Genomic DNA, 23115 nt, shown 5'->3' with positions numbered 1-23115 from the left:
TGTATTTCTGCACTGGAATTGTGTTTTTTAAATTGCCTTTACTATAATAATGAAAATGTATATTAACTGAGCGTTTCCCCATGAAATGTAGTATCAGAGCTCCTCAACAGTCATTCCCTACTTTTATATCCTAGTTCTTTCTCATTTTATGCTTGCAACAACTTCATGGAAGTAGGTGGGGCAGGGATTTCCATTTTCATTTACAGATAAGAAAAGCTCAAAGAAATTAGGTGACTTGTCTAAGATCCTGTAGCTAGTTGGTCAGTGGGGAGAGGTGGGAACTAAATCTCGGTTTCATGAGTCCTGCTGCAGTGCTCCTTCCACCTCCCAAGCTATGTGTGGCTCAGTGCATTTAGAAGAAACACACCAAACATCTCCTATGCTAGATGTTAGATTTTTAGTTGAATAGGAAACCTCAAGTGGCTAATGAAGAGTCACTCTGGGGAATGGATAAAAGCAAGCTGAAAATGTGTCAGATGTATTCTGCAGTCTCCGTTGTGACACTGACATGTGAGCTTTACCTTCATGTCTCTTTAATCCTTCTTGTAAAATCGTATTTATTCTTAATGTTGCTCTTCTGAGTAGATCAAAAAGCAGATCAGGAACCAGATACAAATGAATGCATACCAGGAAGTGAGTAGCAGGATCTTTCTCACAAATGACTAAATGTTGCCACTCTACATGGTGTTAAATATACTGAAATAACTAACACTATTAATCACGCAGTATTTATTATTGGTACTAAACTCTTGCAGCTTACAAAACTATTTCATTCTGATAAGGGTTTTATTAAAAACAATTTACTGCTGCCAGTATTGAAAGATTAATTTGTGGTTCTGGTGGGAGAGTTACATATTTTAAAAACTTTTATGTAGGCATATATATGTATTATATATAAATATAGATGTATGTTATTACTGTGTATTATTCTTTTGTAAGTCTCTCTGGCCCTTGAGTCTTTTCTTAAAATGAAGTTGGCACCTTGCATTACCATTTCACTTTATGTTGCAGTATGGTCTTGAGTATTGGATCTCTTGTGACCTTTACACAAAACTGTAGACATGAAACAATTTATAATTTATTTGGACCTAAGAAAGAATTGTATTTTTACAGTTGGTATGCTGTATAGTTGTATATGCCTCTCTATCTACCTTTGGAAATAAATTTTAGTATGTCCAGGGTTTAAGCTCTGAAGTTCAAAACTGGACTCAGTTATTTATTCAAAATATAAAGCAAGTGAATGTCTGAATCTTAAGAAATCAGTGTGTACTTGTGGTGCCCAATGTCCATCCACTAATTACCATCCACCACCAACCAAAGATAATGATTATTTACTCTTTTCTGTTCAGTCTTAAGATTGCTGTACTTACCTGGGACTACTGTCTCCAGGACAAATAGCACATTAAAAAGGTGTTTGTGTGGCCTATCAAAGCACACAGACGTGTGTGTGTCTTCTCAGCTTCCCAGTTTCGCTGGTTGCATAATGTTAGGTGCTGGAGGTATAGAGATAATGATACACATGTCTGCTGTCAGCAGCGCACTTTATTCTTCTTAACAGTTTCCCAACAGTCTGGATGTGCTAATAAGTCTTAATGAGAAGAGCAGCTAAATGAAGGAGTCGTTCAGTAGAGAAACAAAGTGCTGATGCTAGAAGGCAGTGACATCTAGTCTGAAATCCAAAACTTTGCTCATGAGGTCCTCCTGCCAGAGAGAAAGGTGCTGAAGTTTGGCACAGGACCTGACAAATTCTTAAGTACCTAGGCAAAAAAATAATCCAGGTTTCAACCCCTGGTGCACGTCCTCTGTCCAGTGGCTACAGAGGTACCAAGACTTCTGTCCCTCAGGAGTATTGGGTAAAGAGGTTTCTCCAGTTGCTTTTGCACTGGTTGATACTTCAGTGTGGTCATCTTGTTTTATCTTGCTATGTTTTGTTCAACATTTAGCCTGAAGAGTGAAAACAAAACATAGACCTAGACATATATGGTAATGTATCTGTCTTTGTTCATGACCTAGAAAGTGAGGTCAAGCCAAATTGGCTAATCACGTGCTGAATTCTGGATGAATTAATTCCACTCTCTCTTATGGTACTTTCCAAGATGACTCTTCATGATTAGGCTGAGATTATTTTTCTCTAGTGAAGAGTGTATTCTTACCACCAAACAAAACTGAAATACCTGATTGAAACATAAAAAACTAAAGCCTCATAAATATAAAACTGACTACATTTGAGTAGTGGATATAAATTTTGAAAATAATAGGGAGCAGTATTATGATAAAAAAGGTTTTGTATACTCATTGGGCTGTACTGTGCTCTCATGGGGCCTAATCTTACACTACTTCAGTGTAAGTCACCTGAATATACACACATACACATTATTGTTTAATGGGAAACTATTAAAGCAGATATCTCGTGAGTCATTCATTGTAAATGTATTTTGATACATTTGTGAGCCAAAGGCTAGATGAGAACTACTATGTGAATAAGCAAATATTTAATATGTATAGTTAAGTTTTCAGTTTTCCTTCATTAGATTTCTTTTAACTAAAGATGAATTTAGCTAATGTTTAGGACTGAATCTGAGCCTCTTAAGCTATATATAGAAATATAATTTGATTTTTATCTGTTTTCCTAGTATCTCTTTCACTGATAAAAACCAAGACAGTAAGAAAATTAATTAATTAAATTTAAAAATTAAAAAAACAAGGCAGTATATTTGTATCACGTTGAAAAGGTAATTTAAAGATTATCAGAGAATATTTATTTTTTAGCAAATACTTATATAGAGCATACTATGTTCCAGGCACTGTTCTAAGGGCCTTGAAACATACTAACTCGTTCATACATAAGCTTTGATTCACTGTAAGAAAATCTTAGACACTAACTCTTAGATAAAGAAGGAAATAGATTTCTAACTAGGGTCACACAAATGAGGAATAGAATTCATCATCTCATTGTGACTTCCACACACATCCTTACTGTGTCTAAATAATTAAGGTGTCTGATACCTTGCGATCAGAAAAGTATCTAATTTGTTTTCAAAAAATATTTAGTTTGAAATCATAGTCTTTCATAATTCTAAGTGAGAAACACTGTCACTGAACAAACAAGTCTTCCTTTAGACACTCCATAGCCAGGACACTGTCATGATTGAGTTGTGTATGAAGATCCTTGCTGTCCGATGAAATAGTTTTTCAGCCTGCAGCATGTTTTAAAAATACATTGCAAGGAGATGAACCAATAAATCACACATCTTGTGGTTCAAATCTCTGATGTGAAAAATAAGTGAAAACCAATTCACAATGGCAGTAAGTTTTAATATAATTCAAATCCAGCTCCAGATTAATAAAAACTAACAGTTGTTAAATTAAGTTTTATTTTCAATTGGTTCAACTCCTTGCTAGTTCTCTCTGTTTAATTCATGAATACTGCATGTTGCTTATCTTATGATCCTATGCATGTAAACTACTGTGCCTTTAACCTTTTTACAAAAATATCTTGTTCATAGATAAAAGTGTGTTTTCAACTTATGCCTTTATGTTTGTCTGATAATGTGAGGATAATTTTGAATGGAAATGCTGCTGTTTAGTTTCCACAGTGCCTTCACAACCTGATAATCCATTTTCCCACCCTGACAAACTCAAAAGGATGAGCAAGTCTGTTCCAGCATTTCTCCAAGATGAGGCAAGTTTGTCTTTTGTAACTTCAGAAGAATTGGAACCAAATAGGTGGATTTGCTATGCCAAGGTTGGTGTGTTTGTATTCAGTGGTGGCAGAGACCAAGGAGGTCAGCAGGAATGACCCCTGCCTTTCCTATCAATAGAGGTAGTGTTGTTAATCCTGGAACAAGCAAGGCACCTCTCATTTGACTCAAACAATAACTCATTTTGGTGATGAAGTCAAACTGCATTGATTTTGGAATGTGACTTATGTTTCAAAGTAGGTACAAAATAAGAAATCCAGGCAGAAATATGTTGGTGTGACCTAACCACTCTGTAGTTTACAGTAGAGTTGATTTGTGAAAGCTTAGTCTAGGTAGCATGAGTAGCTTGAAAGCATTTGTTAAAGTAGTAAAGTGACAATGACAGCGGACCTTAAGGATAGCTACCGGGTATATGCAGTTTACATACATTATCTCATTTAATCATCCAACATGCCAGAAGGCAGACACCATCATTATTACCAGATATTACAGATAAGGAAACATCGGGAGAGGTGAGTAACCTCACTCAGTAGAAAGGGATCCAACCAGGACTGGAGCCCAGATCTGATTATTGTGGTTAGCCATTATACCTACTGTCTCAGGTCAGAACAGGACTCTTACCTGCTATTTACTCAGTACTTTGTAAATACTAGGCACCTAATAGTCATTCTGATTTCTAACTCTCACTAACAAAATGTGATAGGTACTATGTTCTCCATTTTATAAAAGAGGAAAGTGCTTCAGAGAGGTTAAATAACTTCCCCCAAATCCAACAGCTTCTAAAAAGTAGATGTAGGACTTTAACTCAGGCCTTTTGACTTAATTAAGATTCCATGTTCTCAGTGGAGGGATGGGTTAAGTAGGTGATGGGGATTAAGGATTGCACTTGTGGTGAGCACTGAGTAATGTATAGAATTATTGAAACACTTTATTGTATACCTGACACTGTATGTTAACTATACTGGAATTAAAATAAAAACTTAAAAAGTGAAAAAAAAGATTTCATCTTATAGCCAGGTAGTTAGGAATTTGGAGTCCTGGCTGTGCTACTAATTTGGTATGTGACTACAGGCAAGTTCCCTGAGACAGGTTTCCTAGTCCTACCTCATTAGGTTGTAAGGAGTCAATGAGATAATGCGTGGGAAACATATGGCACAGTGCCTGACATGTAGTGAATACCCAGTAAATGGTAGCTAGCTGTTAACTCTTTGCAGTTTGGGTCCGATTTTTGATGGTGAAATAAAAAGCGTTATCTTCAAGCATTCTCTTAGATGAAATGTGAGGAACATTCTAGACAGCATATAAATTACATACCTCCTCCCTGACTTCCCAGGAACCCCTCTGTCTATTTTCAGGCCTTAGATTAACTCTATCTGTAAATATTCACCCTTGCATATGTTTAATAGTCCACATTACAGTTCCTTTGAAAAGAATCACTCATTCTTTGAAACTAAATCCTAAGTTGGAAACCAACAGTAGGCCACTCATGGAGTTCCTGTGGTTTTATACCTTTGTAAATAGGCTTTGGTCTTGGTTGGTCATATGAATAAGCATTTAATAATTTAAGAGGCAAGTGATACCAGTTCCTGGTTTAATTTTCTCCTCCATCATAGCTCCGCACCAATGAGAGTCCAAATCATTTGAGTTTGTGTATCAGAGATGCCAAAAGAAGCTGTAGAATTTTACCTTTCAAAGCACATGGGTCAGACCAAATGTTAAAGGAAGTGGAGATGAAACCAGGCTTGCTCCTCCATCCACTCTACCTTTGAGGCTTAGCATTAGTCACATTCATTGAGTACCTGCTGCATGAAAATCAGTATTCCAGGTTAACAAGACAGGACCCCATCCTTGAGTAATTCACTAGTGACCTGATATACTAGGTAGAGCATAGTACATGCTGTAATAGAGGGAAATGGACTATAAGGGCGTGAGGGGCATGACAGCAGACACACTAGGGTGTGGAGGGTTTTTTAATCCTCAAGGGAGGATTTGTTTCCTTATCCATATAAGTCATAAATTTTGTTTTTCTTTAACTCCTTCCTTAATCTGCATTTGAATTGGCATCTGTTATATGATACATAATTGCATGGCCTTGGAATATGTTGGCATGAACTAACTACTCTATGAAGGTGTTTCCCTAACTCCCCTGAACTGCTCCATAAACTCTCTAACCCCCAAAAGAGCTCATTCTTAATCAGGAATTTTTAAAGCTACCATCTAATAAATTTTAGCTCTAAAAATAATAAAGTTTATTATTGCCACCTTTTTTTCTTTACCAAGGTAAATATTTCCTGGGACAGATTTAAAATAATTGTCTTTGTTACTTTTAAAAAAAAATGTTTTAAAATCTAATGCAGGTAGAATTTAATATACTTTAATAAATATAATTTAATATATACTTCCCTATAGCAATAAAAAGATAAACATAATAGCACTATGGAAATACATAAGAGGTACTTTAAAAATTTTTAAATATGTATGTATATATAACTTTTAGTTTAAACAGATCAAACTAGCATTTATCTTTTCGAGTTTAATAGTGTCTCAAGTAAAAGATTTTATTTTTAGGGAAGTTAAAGCTCTGTTACTAATGAAAGGAATTAAGCATGGCATTTGATGTTTTGAGAGTAAATCAGATCTTTTGTTATCTGGGTAAAGTTAATTTCTCATATATGTCAATAAAGTTCTCCACAAACATAAATATATAGTATTAAGAGAGTGACAGTAGTATTGCCTACCGTAGCACCTGGAACCCACCTTGTAGGTAAAAAAAACAAATCACTTTGTTATTTTGGTAGCTAAGCACTGCTGTCCTCTCTAAGTGAGGTCCAAGGTAGACCACTCACTTGAGCCTGATTCCCATTCCCTGGTGATTAGCACTAGTGTGCTTTGACCTTCGGAAATGTCATACCAAGGTATCACATTTTTCTAAATAGAGATGCTGATCTTCACTCATTCTGAATTTAAATTTTGTGTATATTATATGATGTTTTGTAGAGTGATGACAGAGAAACAGATACAGCATCAGAAAGCAGTTACCAGCTCAGCAGACACAAGAAGAGCCCAAGCTCTTTAACCAATCTTAGCAGCTCCTCTGGCATGACGTCCCTCTCTTCTGTATGTAAACAAAGGCTCTGTGTTAATATCTCTCTGCTTCTGTGAACCTCACTCTGCCATTCTCCTGCTTACTATAACATGGCCTCCTGTTGTATTTCCAAGGACACAAGCTTTTTCTCTAACCCTCAGTAGCTCCTGGCTAGCTAAATCTTTGTTTTTCTTTTTATAAGCATAAAAAGAGTGCATACCCATTGTAGATGAATTTTTTTTTTAATGTAAGGATTTCAAAAATATACCTGAATTACTAACAAGGTGAACTACCACATTTTTCTGTGCAACAAATGAGGTAACTTTTGTAAAGTCTGCTTAGATCTGTTTTATATTTCTTTTTTTTTTTAATTTTTATTTATTTATTTATTTATGATAGTCACACAGTGACAGAGAGAGAGAGAGGCAGAGACATAGGCAGAGGGAGAAGCAGGCTCCATGCACCAGGAGCCCGACGTGGGATTCGATCCTGGGTCTCCAGGATCGCGCCCTGGGCCAAAGGCAGGCGCTAAACCGCTGTGCCACCCAGGGATCCCTGTTTTATATTTCTGATTGCAACATTTAGAATTGTACCTCTCTTTTAGCAAACCTGATGAATAAAAGTACTGATACAGATAAAAGAGTAGGAAAAGTGATTCTTTGCTTTACATAAGGATTCAGAACAGGATTTTAAAAGGAAATCTCCTTAAGTGTAGTTGTTCAGGTTTGATGTAGAAAATTGGACTCTACCTAGAACTTCTTTCATAAAGTGAGGTCATTGTGTGTACATGTAGTCTGTGTGTAGAAATACATATATGGAAATATATTCACATACATTTACCCAGATAGTTCTCTGATATACATACAGATGCACATGCCTCACCAGGTATGCTAACTAAATGTTAAAGCTATATTTAAATTCTTACTAGCCTCTCATTTCTCCAACTTTTAAAAAATCTGTTTAAATAGAATTTCTGCTGATGATACTCCAATGTATGGCCTGGGGAAGGCTTTCAACTGCCTTCATCAATCATCCATTCTCTACCCTTCCTGACCTCTAAAGGCGTGTGGCCCACTAAGCATTTTCTAGATTCAGTGGATGGATAACATAGTAAAATTCCTTTTTAGTGCCTTGGAAATTTGATAGAGCAATGTGTCACCGTGAATTGTGTGCCTGGGGTTTCTCACATCCTCTTTCTTTAACATCTTAAATAACGAAGCATGCTTAAAAATGGGACTCTGAACAATCTCACCATAAAATCCCCCTGCTTTGAAATGAGCCAGCATCTAAATAATTTTGCATTTTTCATCTGTATCTTTTAGAGGCATTTTTTTTTAAATACTAGTTGTGTCATATAGCATGTCAGCTTGCCTGTGTTGGTCTGTCTTTATGCCATATTATGGTAACTGTTTTAAATGCAAACTAGAGAAATAATGGCAAGCAAAGATGATATCTGTGATCCTTGTGATGGATTCACAAAAGAGATAGAAACAAACACTGCATATTTCCGATGCTTTCAGGTGAGCGGCAGTGTGATGAGCGTATACAGTGGAGACTTTGGCAATCTGGAAGTAAAAGGAAATATTCAGTTTGCCATCGACTATGTGGACTCACTGAAGGAGTTACATGTCTTTGTGGCCCAGTGTAAAGACCTAGCAGCAGCGGATATTAAAAAACAACGCTCAGATCCGTAAGTACAATTTGGAGTTACTGTTTTCTCTGAGTAATTTGTAATCTTGTTGTAATTGGGAAAGAAAGAAAAAAAAATGAAGGGAAGATATGTGTGTGACTGTGTCAAAAAGAAATGTCTGAGAAGAAAAATTGGGGGAAAATGCTGTTTTATTTACTCCATGAATTCATATACCAAACTTATTAAACTATAAAAATGTCAGAGAAGCATAATATATTTCAAGTTGGAAAGGACCTTGAAGGCCATCGTGTCCCATTCATTCTTTTAACAGATAAGGAAACCAGGGCCAGAGAAGATAAGTGACCTTTTTACATAAATTCAGAGTCAGCAGCAAAACGGGGCATGAGGGCTTGAACCCCAATCTCCCCCCATGACTCTCTCAAACTTCTCTAAAATTAGGGACATGTCAGGCCATATTTCAGAATGCTCAGTGGTGCAGAAACAGTTAAGATTCTAGAATGAGGTAGTTTCTAAATTTAAATTCTATTTTACAGAAGAACTTCAGGGGAAATTACCAGCTCATCTTTTATTATTTTTATTTTTTTTCCAGCTCATCTTTTAAATCACAGGGTTAATTGAATTTCAGTTTATTTGCAGAATTTGAATGGTATTCCTCGCTTAGACCAATGCAAAAGTCAGATTCTTAACCATTTTGCTAGCATAAGGCCAATCCTTCTATGCTTTTATTGTAAAAACAGCTGGAGTCAGTATCCTTTTTTTCCCCTCATTGAATATGGCTTACTTAGGTGTGAGCTAAGATTAATTTTTGTTTTCAAAAGGCAGTAATAAAACCTTTTAAGTTCTGCAAGCACCAAAGCCTTTTCTCAATAGAAAACAAACCAGTAAAATTAAGGACATTAGAGATCTTTTCCTCCCTCCTCCACTTCAGATAAGGTCAAAGGGAAAAGGGAATTCAGGAAATATCCTTGAAAAATTTTCAAAACATTATAAAATGACCAATTCTGTTGCACTATATTTAAAAGTTTAAGTATAAAAGGTGTTGGTGAGAACATCCTTTACTTAATGCTTTTCTTGGTGTCATGAAATATTTTTTTCTGTCAATTATCAATGCATTTTTCAAAGTAGAGCTGGAAATAGCACTTTTATTTTCTCTGACCTTCTTGTCTGTCCACTTCTCTTTTTAGATATGTAAAGACCTATTTGTTACCAGACAAGGGCAAAATGGGCAAGAAGAAAACACTTGTAGTGAAGAAGACTTTGAATCCTGTGTATAATGAGATATTGCGGGTATCTAAGAACTGTCTGTCTAGGAATATCCTAAATGATGATGTGTCACTGTGATTGTGTGTGAATAGCCATATCTTCTGGGGTACTATCTCTACAGATACAGTCAGTCATAGAGAGTGGAGAAGGAAAGGGATAAACATGTTCTGAGAAACTGCTTTGTGTGAGATCATGCACCATGAACATTGTATGCATTCTCTCACTCATTCTGGACATACCCCACCAGGAGGGTATCACCTGCCCCTCACAGATGAGGCTTAGAGAAACAAAGGAGTTTGCTCAAAGACACACAGCTGAAAACATGGAGCATTGTGACCAAAGTATCCCAGAAGCATAATCCTGATCATGTTATTTCTCTGCTTAAAATGTTGTAGGATTCCCATTACCCTTAGAGGCAAGTCCATCCTTACCATGCACCAGTCCCTTTGCACTTCTACTTTCAGAGTCTTTGTTTAGGTCACCCTGATTCCTTTCTGTTGTTTGGAGGAACTAGCCACATTTTCTCACAGTGCTGGATTTCATGTTCCATCAGGCTGGAGTACTTTTTCCCACATTCTATCCGTAACTACCTCCTACAGTTTTAAATGCCTCTTCTTGTGAGAGCTTGTCCCTAACCTTTCTGTCCTGCCTGGGTCTGCTACCTCAGGCACCTTGTTTCATATAGACTTTGTTAACTCTCAGCACTTTAACTACTGCCTCCATTGTCTGCTTTCCCATTAAATTCTAAGTTCCAGGAGGTCAGGGACCAGCTCCATGTACTTTATCAACAGTGTGCCTTTGGGCAAAAGACTTAAACCTGTCCATACTTGAGGTCTCCAAAAGGCAATAATAGTACCTGCCTATCTACTTCAGTACTTGTGAACATTAAAAGAGTTAATATGTGCAAAGTGATTAGTATACATTAAACACGTAAATGTTGACTCTTAGTACAGGGTCGTGATAGGTGTTAAAAAAATGTTTATTGGAAGGAGAGATGGCAGAACAGATGAATAGAAAGTATACCTGGCTCAATTGGCCGTATTCCTTTTCCCCCCAGGTTGCATAATGCTGCCTTAGTCATGATAATGTAAAACAAAATATAAGAAGTGCTCTTCATTCCCCCTTTCTGAAAAACCTGTCCTACTGTTTGATTATCCTCCAAGGAAAGAAGCAGAGTTAAATTAATTTTCAGTCTTCCATGGGTCAGTTTTTTATGGATTTTCTGTAGCCACTTTTTTTTTTTAGATTTTTTTTTTAATTTATTCATGACAGTCACAGAGAGAGAGACAGAGAGGCAGAGACACAGACAGAGGGAGAAGCAGGCCCCATGCAGAGAGCCCGACGCGGGACTCGATCCCGGGTCTCCAGGATCGCGCCTCGGGCCAAAGGCAGGCGCCAAACTGCTGCGCCACCCAGGGATCCCTGTAGCCACTTTTTAATTACAGTTTGACTATGATATACCTCAGTACCCTTGCTATTTCTGGGTCAGCTGCTTCAACCCTATACTCAGGAAAAGCCAGCTAATTTAAATGGTAAACTTAGAGAAAGGCAAGCCTGCTACAACCAAAATGGACTTTCAAGTAGTACATCATAAAGCCAAATAGAGATTATTTTTAGATTAGAACTACTATTATCCCTTCCATGATTATATATAATCTAGGATTGACTACATCCTAGATGAAAAACTGCTAGGATGCCAGATATTTTCCACTTAACCATATGAAGCAGGAAAAAAACAAAAATATCTTTCCTTGAAAAATACCTTGTCATTGCAGGATATCCATAGTGGGAGACATTATGTGTAAATGGGGGCGAGTGGTATATGGGAATTGTCTGTACTTTCTACTCAATTTTGCTGTAAATCTGAAACTTCTCTAAAAAAATAGTCTATTAGAAAAAAATACCTTGTCCTTAAGTAGAAAACAGACCACAGGATTAAACTTTATTAGTATTTTTACACTGAATTGGATTTATGTTATATCTAGTTTGAACTAAAACATCCAATAAAAAATGAATAATTGGCTTTTGTTTTTAGAGAGCCATTACTGCCTCTGATAATTTGAGCCGTGGTTTGCTTTTCCAGAAGCAGAAAAAAAAATCAGCTTTTGTGAAAGATGGATATAGCTCTTTGAAACAAGACACTTAGAATAAGATGACTTTGCAATATTTTAGAGACTTGAAACCTAGCAGATGAGAAAACCTGATCTGCACAGATGACTTTTCTCCTCCTCTCTCTATGTTATAACTTTGGTATAAAATAATATTATTCACCACTTTAATTTCCTTCTTTGATCTACAGTATAAAATCGAAAAGCAAATCTTAAAAACACAAAAACTGAACGTCTCCGTTTGGCATCGGGATACATTTAAGCGTAATAGTTTTCTAGGGGAAGTGGAACTGGACTTGGAAACTTGGGACTGGGACAACAAACAGAACAAACAATTGAAGTGGTACCCTCTGAAGCGAAAGGTAAGTTCAGACTTGTTGGTTGGTTGATTGGTTGGTTGGATGGTTTGAGACCTGGTGTATAGGAGAAAGCTATTATAATTGCATTTTAATTCATAATGGTTATCCATAGTTTGGGATCATTATATATGTTTCTCTTGCTCTCTTTCTTGTTTTTAAAAGAGAGAGCACCTGTGCAAGTGGGCAAGAGGAGGGAGAGAGAGAATCTTAAACAGGTTCCATGCTCAGTGCAGAGCCCTACACAGAGCTCAATTTCATGACCGTGTCCCATATGTTTATTCTTTCTTCTGTATTTTCAATTCTTTCTTCCTCTCTAGAATTCAGGCTGGCTAGTTTTTGTGAACCTATATTTCAATTTAATAATTTTTTTAAAATTTTTATTTATTTATGATAGTCACAGAGAGAGAGAGAAAGAGAGAGGCAGAGACACAGGCAGAGGGAGAAGCAGGCTCCATGCAGGGAGCCCGACATGGGATTCGATCCCCGGTCTCCAGGATCGTGCCCTGGGCCAAAGGCAGGCGCCAAACCGCTGCGCCACCCAGGGATCCCCCAATTTAATAATTTTCTTATCTGCTGTGTCTAGAACACTCTTACAAGTTCTCAACATTATATTTTTCAGATTTATATTCTCATTTGATTTTTTTATAGACCACTTTACTGCAAAAATTCTCTTTTCTGGGATCCCTGGGTGGCGCAGTGGTTTGGCGCCTGCCTTTGGCCCAGGGCGCGATCCTGGAGACCTGGGATCAAATCCCACGTCAGGTTCCCGATGCATGGAGCCTGCTTCTCCCTCTGCCTGTGTCTCTGCCTCTCTCTCTCTCTCCCTGTGTGACTATCATAAATAAATAAATAAATAAATAAAAAAATATTCTCTTTTCTTAATATTGTCTTTATGAACATATTTATCAATGTTATTTAAGGTATATATCTGAAAACACAATATCTTAAGCATTTGTAAGTCTCTTTTATCTAATTCTTTATCTTTGGTCATTTGGTCCTTTGTCCTAATATGCCTGTTTATTTTTTATTGCATGCTATACATTTTACATGAAAACCTTTAGGGATACTTTGAGAGGATTTACTTTTGTTTCTGACACATAGAGTAGGGACAGACCACTTTAACCTGAGAATGAACCAACGAGAAGCTGGGGTTCAGTTTTCATGGGGTCTCATGTAGTTTTTGCTTGACCGTGTTCCTAGGCTATGACCCTTCAGAGGTTCCAAGTGAAAACCTAGGGAAGTAGTTCTCAAATTTTAGCATGAATCCAGTTCACTTGAAGGACTCATTAAAATACAGATTTCTGGGCCATATTCCCAAGGTTTCTGATTCAGTAAGATCTCAGCCCAAGAATATGCATTTCCAGTAAGTTCCTAGGCATTGCTGATTAATTGCTGATGCAGAGTATGGCCTGGGAACCGTATTTTGAGAACCACTGATTTAGGATACTTTCTAAGGCTATTCCTTCCTAGCTGGTTGTGGACTCCAATTTTGGTCTCTCCAGCCCCATGAGACTGGAAAAAACTCTGTTCAGGCTTTTTTTTTTTTTTTTTTAAGATTTTATTTATTTGTTCATTAGAGACACACAGACAGAGGCAGAGGGAGAAGCAGACTCCCTGTGGGGAACCTGATGCAGGACTCAATCCCAGGACCCCAGGATCATGACCTGAGCCAAAGGCAGACATTCAACCACTGAGCCACCTAGGCATCCTCCTGCTCAGTCGTCTTAGTCTTTTTCATTTAGGCTTCTTATGTTCTAATTTGTCACTACTTAAAAATTAGCTGATGCCTCAATGTGAAAAGCAATGACTGTCAGGCTAAAAGATCTTGTCCATTTGAGTCCTGTCTATATTAATAATTCTTTAGCTCCTTCAAATAAATTTGTTTAATCTCGTTTTTTTTTTAATTGTCCTCAGTGTGAGGGTTGGTATGATCCCAGCTGGAAGTTATAAATAGCAATAATACAAATCTTTGTTAAGTGAAAGTGGTGTATTATGTAGATACTAAAGAAATGATTCTAAAATATTGCATCAAAATCACCAGAAGCCCTTGCTTCTAGCCTTACCAAAGACTTACTGGGCATGAATTCTTCAGAAGATGACAAGAGCTTTTCATTTTAAACTAACTTTCCTTACATTTCTGAAGCATAGCCATGCTTCAGCAATAAGGCTCTAGAGGACCAGAATTTGAAAGTAAAGCCATCTCTCTTATACTCAAAATAATAGAGCTACACTCTTAAGTTATTGTCCAGTCTTTGTTATTCTTACAGACCTCATACCAAGTGATCTGAAGTAATTAGACTAACGTACCTTTGAAAATGTAATGTTTGGGTTTTCTTTCCCCTCCTTTCCCACATTCTTACTCAAAGAGAATAATACAAATAAATAGTTTTATGTGCTGGCTGAGTGACTAACAAAAATATGTGTGTTTTTATAAAAACCAAAGCATCCCAGAACATTTCTTCTATCTCCAAGAAAGCCATTCTGGGGGCACCTGGGTGGCTCAGTGGTTGAGCATCTGACTTTGGTTCAGGTCATGATCCCAGGGTCCTGTATAGGAGAAAGCTATTATAATGGCATTTTAATTCATAATGGTTATCCATAGTTTGGGATCATTATATATGTTTCTCTTGCTCTCTTTCTTGTTTTTAAGAGAGAGAGCACCTGTGCAAGTGGGCAAGAGGAGGGAGAGAGAGAATCTTAAACAGGTTCCATGCTCAGTGCAGAACCCTACACAGAGCTCAGTCTCATGACCCTGTCCCATATGTTTATTCTTTCTTCTGTATTTTCTATTCTTTCTTTGTCTCTAGAATTCAGGCTGGCTGCATCAGCCTCCCTGCAGGGAGCCTGCTTCTCCCTCTGCCTATGTCTCTGCCTTTCTCTCTCTGTCTCTCATGAATAAATAAATAAAATTTTGAAAGAAAGAGAGAAGGAGAGAGAGAGAAGGAAAAAAGCAAGCAAGCAAGCCAACCAGCCAGACAGCCAAACTGATTTCTCTCCTATCTCTGGGATGAAAGGCCTTGAGATGTTTTCTGGGGACCAAGCACATTTTTCCAAGATACATAATAGAGCCTTCCCAGGTAAAAACGCAAGAGTTTAGCTCTAATGGGGAAGGAACTTTTAATCCGGGGCACTCGTGGGTGATACAGAATTGCAGAAATGGGGCTGTTATGGTCCTATAACAGAGTACCAACAGAGTAAAATCATTTGTGTCTTACACTTACTGACTGGCAGTGCTTCATTTCCTAGACTGCACCGGTTCCCCTTGAAGCAGAAAACAGAGGTGAAATGAAGTTAGCTCTCCAGTACGTCCCAGAGCCAACTCCTGGTATGTAATGATTTTCCATCTAGATTTATGCCCTTTCCTAATATCTCTCTCTCCAAGGATTTCTTTGGACACTGTGTTACTTTCAAAGGTGAAACCCTAAGCAAATATATTAACTTAATAATTGTATGGACCAAATGAGTCAATTTACAATTGATAGTTCGTTCTCTCTCTCTCTCTCTCTCTCTTTCTCTTTATGGTAAAAACATATAACATAAAATTTACCATCTTAGCCACTTTTTAAATTCCATTTGTAGTGTTAAGTATATTCACATTGTTATGAAGTAGAGCTCTAGAACTTTTTCATCTTCCATATCTGAAACTCTATACCCATTAAACTATACCCTTGCCTTGTCCTTCTCCCAGCCCTTGGTAACTACCATTGTACCTTGTTTCTATGAAAAAAAAAAATCCTCATTTTCAGCCGTCTTAACTTTCACCTCACTCTCTAAAAAGTTGGTATCTACACAATGTGAATAGCCTTTCCATATTCAGAATTTGGAACTATTGGTTGTATTAGGGTAAGAATGGAACCTGAGTGTTCTTCAGAGGTGAGAATTAGAAGAATTAGTATCTAATGAAGCTCTTAGGAAATTAGAGTTCATTGTTTCTGCATTCTCAAGGCCTCAGCAGTACAGAAAGTTTTTTCCTCCAAGTTACTAATTGCATCCTTGATGTTAGGGCCTCAAGCCTACAGCCCAGTTAAGGAGCAAGAAACTAGAAAGAAATGAATGCCAGCCTACTCTCATTTCCCAAGAAGTTCCCCAAGTTTTTCTCTGTAAGAAGCAGTGTAAATGTTATGACTGAAATCAGAGGTTGCAACTCAAATGTTTGCAGTAACCGGGTAGTAAAACTAGTGGGACGAAAGAAATAATGGGTGGTAAGGGCAGTGATTGAACTGGAGAAAGACATTCTAATTCAGTTAAAAAAAAAAAAAAAGGAATTGGAGGGCAAGCAAAACCTATCTTTAGGCCCATATAGCTGCCAAACCACCTTGTTGTTACTTCTGGATCTTCCTAAAAGGCAGATTTTCTTACTATATATAATTTGTATCCTATCATTTATGGTCCACATGCATAGAAATTCTGCCAATATCTTTTCCTCCACTATCATTTCTTGGTGAGGGGGCAAAGGAGATCATGTGTTTTGATGAGCTCCATCTTGTCTGAGTTTTTGCTCATGTAGTTTCTCTTCCCTGAAATGGCTTCCTCTTCTCAACCTATCCAAGTCTTAGATGAAGCCCCATCTTTTCTGGCTATATTCTTTCCCCCTCACTGTTCACATCATCATCTAGAACATTATAGTAATAACTTGGCATTTCATTCTATATGCCATTTTTATAGTTTTTATTTGAGTTAATCTTTTTAGCTTAAGTGTAAACATTTTCCAAAGAGATAGATTTTTTTTTTATATATTCCTTGTATATCTGATGACATTACTAGCATAGGGCTGAGCATATCATAGATGCTCATTAAATTCAGGTTGGTTGACTGAGTTAACCTATTCAGAAAAATATGGTAATGGCCCTCTGTCCATGTGTACCCAGTTTAGCCAACAACTAAAGACTAAGCCAACTTCTCAGTAATTCCCTGTCCATAAGATTAGTTATTATGTGTGTATCTACATAAAGTATGTCACCACATTTAAAAAGAAGAGTAGCTATACCTTAACCAGTACCTATTTTGATTACTTTATACTCAGTATGGTTTCAGATGCCTCCCACTAACAGCAATTAATATCAGTATTAATATTTGAAAGGAATGTGCATTTCATTGAGATGTTTTGAATATAACTATAAATGTATGATTACATACCTGATTTCTATAACTTGTCTTGAAACAAGCCAAACCCAGAAAGATGATACAGTACTCTGTACTTGGAATCAATATGAATTATTTTTATAGAACTGTCTGAGCTTAGTGCAGCCAGAGTAAGGAAGATTTGGTTAAGAATGTATACATTTAACCAATTATGACCATATCCTCAAGCTCTAGCTAGTATCACTGTGCCAGACCATTTTTAGGTTGGCATCTTTGGATATAGTATTGGCACAAGAGGAAAGGCAGTGAAGTTTTATTTTCTGTCCTTTTCCAATTCCAGGTAAAAAGCTTCCTACAACGGGAGAAGTGCACATCTGGGTAAAGGAATGTCTTGATCTACCACAGCTAAGGGGCAGCCATCTAAATTCTTTTGTTAAATGGTAACCACACTGATAACTCTGCTTCTCTCAGTTCTATCATAGCCTGGCCTTTGGTGGTTGTTTTGGGGTCTCAATATCTGTGATGCTGAAACTCATCCTCCGTGGTTTAAGTGAGATAACTTGGGACAATGGCAATGTGAACTAGAGGGATCTGTGACACGAACCCCTAAGGGTCCATTTAGTTTTAAAACCATGAAGGCAACATACATACAAATGAAACCAGGGACCATGTACTCAGGTATGGGATGTCTTCTGGGAGATATATCCGCTGGCGAGGTTAATATTCAGTATAAAAGAGTTCATCAGATTTCTAATGTTGGGATTCCATGCTCCTTGGTTCCTTTGTGGAGCAAGGAGAATTTTTCCTCCTATCCCTTGTCCCACCTTTGTGGCTTATCTGCAAAAGATCTTTTGCCTCAGCCTGCAAATATGTGGAAAATGACTTGCTAAATAGACCCCTACTGCCTGATCCTGGAGACCCAGGATCAAGTCCCACGTCGGGCTCCCTGCATGGAGCCTGCTTCTCCCTCTGCCTGTGTCTCTGCCTCTCTCTCTCTCTCTGTCTCTCTCTGTCTCTCATGAATAAATAAATAAAATCTTAAAAAAAAAAGACCCCTACTAATAGTTATGTCCTAGGAGTGTAAGACAATTAGAGTCTTTATTTTTTTTTTAATTTTTATTTGTTTATGATAGTCACAGAGAGAGAGAGGCAGAGACACAGGCAGAGGGAGAAGCAGGCTCCATGCACCGGGAGCCCAACGTGGGATTCGATCCCGGGTCTCCAGGATCGCGCCCTGGGCCAAAGGCAGGCGCCAAACCGCTGCGCCACCCAGGGATCCCCAATTAGAGTCTTTAAGTGGCAGACTTTTTTCTCTGGCATCTAGTCAGTAGTAACTAAGCAGATGTTAGTAAGCACTCTCAGTTCCCCCTAACTAATTTCATCTATATAGATTCTTCCAGAAGATCAGTTATAGCAGTTTAAGTTTGTTGACATTATTTGTGATTTTCACTATACGTAGTATTTATAGATGTTGGTTGGTAAGATTTTTCAGCTCAGGTCAGTGTGTCATTCTGAGACAACTCTCAGGCTTTGTATTTATAAGAGATGGTAGGTTAAAAACAGAAAACAGATGATCATGAATGCTTACAAATTTTAAAGGAATCCCCAGCCAATTACTACCATATTAAGCACTTACTAAAAGAAAGCACTATCCCAAGTTGTTTGCTTCATATGTAATTCTGATATTAACCTCATGAAATAGGCATCACATTCTCATTTTTAAGATGAAGAAGCAAGTGTATGAGATATTACGAGACTTTCCCTACAATACACAGCCAATAAGTGGCAGAGTCAGGATTTAAAGCAAGTCTGGTCCACTATAATGCACAGTCTCTCCAGCAGAATGCTGCCACTACCACCATCATCACCACCACTGCCACCATCTTTACCTCCACCATCACTGCCATTATCACCACCATCCCTGCTATCACCACCGCTGCCACTGCCACCACCACTATCACCACTGCCACTACCACCACCACTACCATCATCACCGCCAGCACCCCTACTATCACTACCCCCATCGTAGGTGCCACCACCATCATGGCTGCCACCACTACTGCCATCATCACTGCCTCCATCACCACCACTACCACCATCATGGTTACCACCACCACCACTATCACAACCATCATCACTGCCACCATGATCACCATCACCACCACCACTGCTGCCTCTCTCTACACTCTTTTTTTCTTCCATTTCCTTCTGCCAATCTTCAGTAGCTGTGTTGCAGTACACTGAAAGCGTAAATATTCACCATCTTATTAAAATGCTTTTACAATACGATTCCTTTTGTAGTATCATCCTTCCAGATACAAGTAGGAAAAGTCGCCAGAAAACAAGAGCTGTAGGGAAAACCACCAATCCTGTCTTCAACCACACCATGGTGTATGATGGGTTCAGGCCTGAAGACCTGACAGAAGCCTGTGTAGAGCTTACTGTCTGGGACCATCACAAATTAACCAACCAGTTTTTGGGAGGTCTTCGGATTGGCTTTGGAACAGGTAATGTTTGTTAGGTTTTCAATTCTCTAGGAGCCAGGTGCTTCCAGGGACAGTAAAGTTTTGCCTGTTTGTTGTTTTGCTTCTTCTTAATGAAAATAGATATTCTACTTCTGTTAAGTGTAATGAAATGAATGAGTGGAGGAATGTCAGGCTGTATGCCAAGGGCTCTAGATACAAAGATTAACGGGTTGTAGTGTCTATCCACACAAAGCTTAAGTTATTGTGTGTGGGAAGTACAGAAAAGCCTTCATTACTACTCTTCCCTGAAAAAACATTTATGTCCTTTTCTAACTAGAAGTGTGCTTAAAATAATCATAATAACTCATAATAATGAGCACTAGTCACTGTACTGAATGCTGTATTTATATTATTTCATTTCATCTTCACAGAAAGCCCATGAGTTATTACTAATGTTATTCTAAGAAATGAAGTAACAGAGCTAATAAGTATCAGACCCAAGATTCAAAGCTGAGCCTGTTAGACACTAAACCTCAAACTACACTTCCTTAGAGATTGTCTAACTTCCAACCTTCCCTACTACCCCACTATGTCCCTGATTGGTGGTCAGCCAGAACTTCTATAAACATGAAGAGAAATCTACTCTGTGAGTAGAGGGAATAGTTCCAATTATAGTCCCAATTATGGAATGCCCCATTATTGGGCATCTCAGGTGGTTAAATAGTTTTTTCTTATATTGAGCCCCAGATCTGCCCTCCTAGTAATACTAAAACTATTCCTCACTCTCTTTCATTGATTATTATAATTAGGGGATGGTCCAGGGTTTTTTTTTTTTTTCCCCAATGAACTATTCCTTTCTAAATGCAAAGCTTTCTTTCTTGCTTGCTTTTCTTTCTTTCTTTCTTTCTTTCTTTCTTTCTTTCTTTCTTTCTTTCTTTCTTTCTCTTTCTTCTTTCTTTCTTTCTTTCTTTCTTTCTTTCTTTCTTTCTTTCTTTCTTTCTTTCTTTCTTTCTTTCTTTCTTTTTCAGGTAAAAGCTATGGTACTGAAGTGGATTGGATGGACTCTACATCAGAAGAAGTTGCTCTCTGGGAAAAGATGGTAAATTCCCCCAACACTTGGATTGAAGCAACCCTGCCTCTCAGAATGCTGTTGATTGCCAAGATTTCAAAATGATCCCGAAGTCGACTGGCTCCTCCACTGAAAACTACTAAACAGGTAGAATCTGATCTTGAAAATCTGACTATATGGACAGATTCTCACCTGCTGCCTCTCACCACTAATGGATGCCACACAGCATGGTAAAGTCAACCTGCATGTGCCCAAGAGACTTAACTCATAATAAAATGTGTAACTTATTTGTGACTTCAACATTAAAGAAGATATTTGAGAAAGCGAGGAAAAGCAAACAGTTGCTGCTGCTTCAGAGAAAAAGCTGTCCCAAAACATTAAATGTTGGGGTTTTTAGCCAGCAAAATATTCTAGTTTGCCATCCTGTGTTTCACACCACCAACCCTGTGCTACAATTAGGAGGGCCAGCTACTCAATGGTTGGAAACCCTCACAGGAACTGAAAAATACGTAGTTTTTGGAAAAGAGGGACAGAAAAATGCTCCTATAAGGGGGAAAAAGGAAGAATATCAGTGATAATAAAGAATTTAACCCTAAGGAAACTATTTACTCTGCAATCTCTATTAAAATGTGGAATTGCAGGTTAGGGCCATGAGACTGAATTTACTGCATGTATGTCTGCCTTTGAAAGTGCTTTTCTGTGTTCCCCTGTCAAAGTCTGAGATGTGCTTTGGTGCCACCCACTGGCTCATAGGTGGAATTCAGCTTTTGGCTTAATTTTCTCCTAAGATCCCAAGCCTGTGTTTTGTAATAGACTATATAAAAACAAACAAAACTTTGCATATACAAGATTCTGTTTTTCCTATAACCCTACTATATGAAATGAGCATGAGAGTGGTCACAGACATGCTTTGCAACAAAGTTTTAATTAGAATGTAAATTGTTAAACTGTACTTCCTATGTATGTATAATTTTCATAAAGTATTTTGTAAAAACCCTTAGAATAAATTATTACATGATTTAATTGTGTGGTCAAGTTAACCTGACTTCTTATTTTGAGTGAAATACTTTATGTCAGGAATCCTAAAATGTAAATTTTCTCGCAAGGCTAAAGAACTACTGAGCTAATATTTCTTAAGTCTTTACTTGCAGCTCTGGACATCATTTCCTCTAAGTGAGAAGCTCTGGCTATGTTATTGAAAGTGGAATTTTTATTTTACAAAAGTAATTGAAAAGCATTGAAGGTAGGTTAACATTTATTTTTGAAAAGTTTCCCACGGAGACATTTTCTGGATCATTTTAATATATAAAACATTACTCTTCCTTAGGACCCAACGTGGTTGTCTTTCTCAAAACAAGCACTAATTTAAACATAGGTCAGGGGGAACCTGGACATTCAGGAGTGTGAAACCTTACAATAAGTGTCTAGCAAATGTCATTGAAAAAGACTAGAGGGGCACGTGGGTGGCTCAGTCCGTTAAGCATCTGCCTTCGGCTCAGGTTATGATCTCAGGGTCCTGGGATCAAGCCCCCACGTTGGGCTCCCTGCTCAGCGAGGAGTCTGCTTCTTCCTCTCCTTCTGCCCCTTCTTTTGTGTGCACTTGCTCTCTCTCTCTCTCTCTCTCTCTCTCTCTCTCTCAAATAAATAAATAAATAAATAAATAAATAAATAAATAAAATTTTTAAAAAGACTAGAGTGCTTGCCTCCTCTAAAGATGTTAGAATCTTCTACCCACTTGCCAGTAAGAGTGGCTAACCTCAACAACACCCTTCCCACTCTCTCTCAAAGTCTTTTAGGGAGATGTGTAGTCCAGCTCCAGGTCCTGATTCTGTTCTGAGCACAGGGAGGGGCAAGATGAGCTGAGTGGAAGCACACCTCCCAGGCTGGCCAGGAATAGTGGCAGAAATGCAAATCTTGTTCCAGCTCCTGCCACTTCATGGTACCAGCTTCTTTCTCAGCCCTTCTTTCAGTTATCTGCTCAGCCACCTTCCAGCATCCAGCTGGCTCTGAAACATGAGATTGGTTCTATCGTCTCCCCCTGGGACTGCGTGCCTTTTCCTATCCTCAGATCCCTGAACTTTAGAACATCAGAGTGACCAAGAGAACCACCTTTGGTATCAAAATGATTTGGGTTTGAATTCTGGCTCTGTCACTCTCTGGGTGACATGGAGTAGCTTGCTTAACCTCTCTATGCCTTCGTTTCTTTGTTTCCTGTAAAATAGAAAATGTAGATGATAATGCCTACCTCTCAGGTATATTGTTAGAGTTAAATGAGAGAAGATGTACAAATGCCTAGTACTTTTGTATAGAATAACTCTAAATAGTAGCTTCA

At 38.0% G+C, this 23115-nt stretch overlaps 1 protein-coding gene across 11 annotated transcripts in view; it reads left to right on the top strand.

The window, feature by feature from the left end:
* SYTL2 (synaptotagmin like 2) overlaps positions 1 to 21806 on the top strand; it is a 119332-nt gene extending 97526 nt beyond the window's left edge. For 5 of the 11 annotated variants that reach the window (XM_055320320.1, XM_055320319.1, XM_055320328.1 and 2 more), the window contains 10 exons: positions 586 to 633; positions 3588 to 3682; positions 6699 to 6818; positions 8307 to 8476; positions 9622 to 9724; positions 12000 to 12170; positions 15414 to 15492; positions 17590 to 17689; positions 19551 to 19756; positions 20743 to 21806. In XM_055320320.1, the coding sequence (XP_055176295.1) occupies positions 586 to 633; positions 3588 to 3682; positions 6699 to 6818; positions 8307 to 8476; positions 9622 to 9724; positions 12000 to 12170; positions 15414 to 15492; positions 17590 to 17689; positions 19551 to 19756; positions 20743 to 20888 (1238 nt within the window). In that variant the 3' untranslated portion in view covers positions 20889 to 21806. The remainder of the gene's footprint in view (positions 1 to 585; positions 634 to 3587; positions 3683 to 6698; positions 6819 to 8306; positions 8477 to 9621; positions 9725 to 11999; positions 12171 to 15413; positions 15493 to 17589; positions 17690 to 19550; positions 19757 to 20742) is intronic. The other 6 variants (XM_055320323.1, XM_055320329.1, XM_055320327.1 and 3 more) reach the window with 3 other exon arrangements.
* The last annotated feature ends 1309 nt before the right edge of the window (positions 21807 to 23115 follow it).

This window comes from Nyctereutes procyonoides, unplaced genomic scaffold, assembly GCF_905146905.1.
Source record: "Nyctereutes procyonoides isolate TBG_1078 unplaced genomic scaffold, NYPRO_anot_genome, whole genome shotgun sequence".
Classification (NCBI taxonomy): domain Eukaryota; kingdom Metazoa; phylum Chordata; class Mammalia; order Carnivora; family Canidae; genus Nyctereutes; species Nyctereutes procyonoides.
Note: the sequence above shows the minus strand (reverse complement) of the source record. Positions and strands in the feature narration are given on the sequence as shown.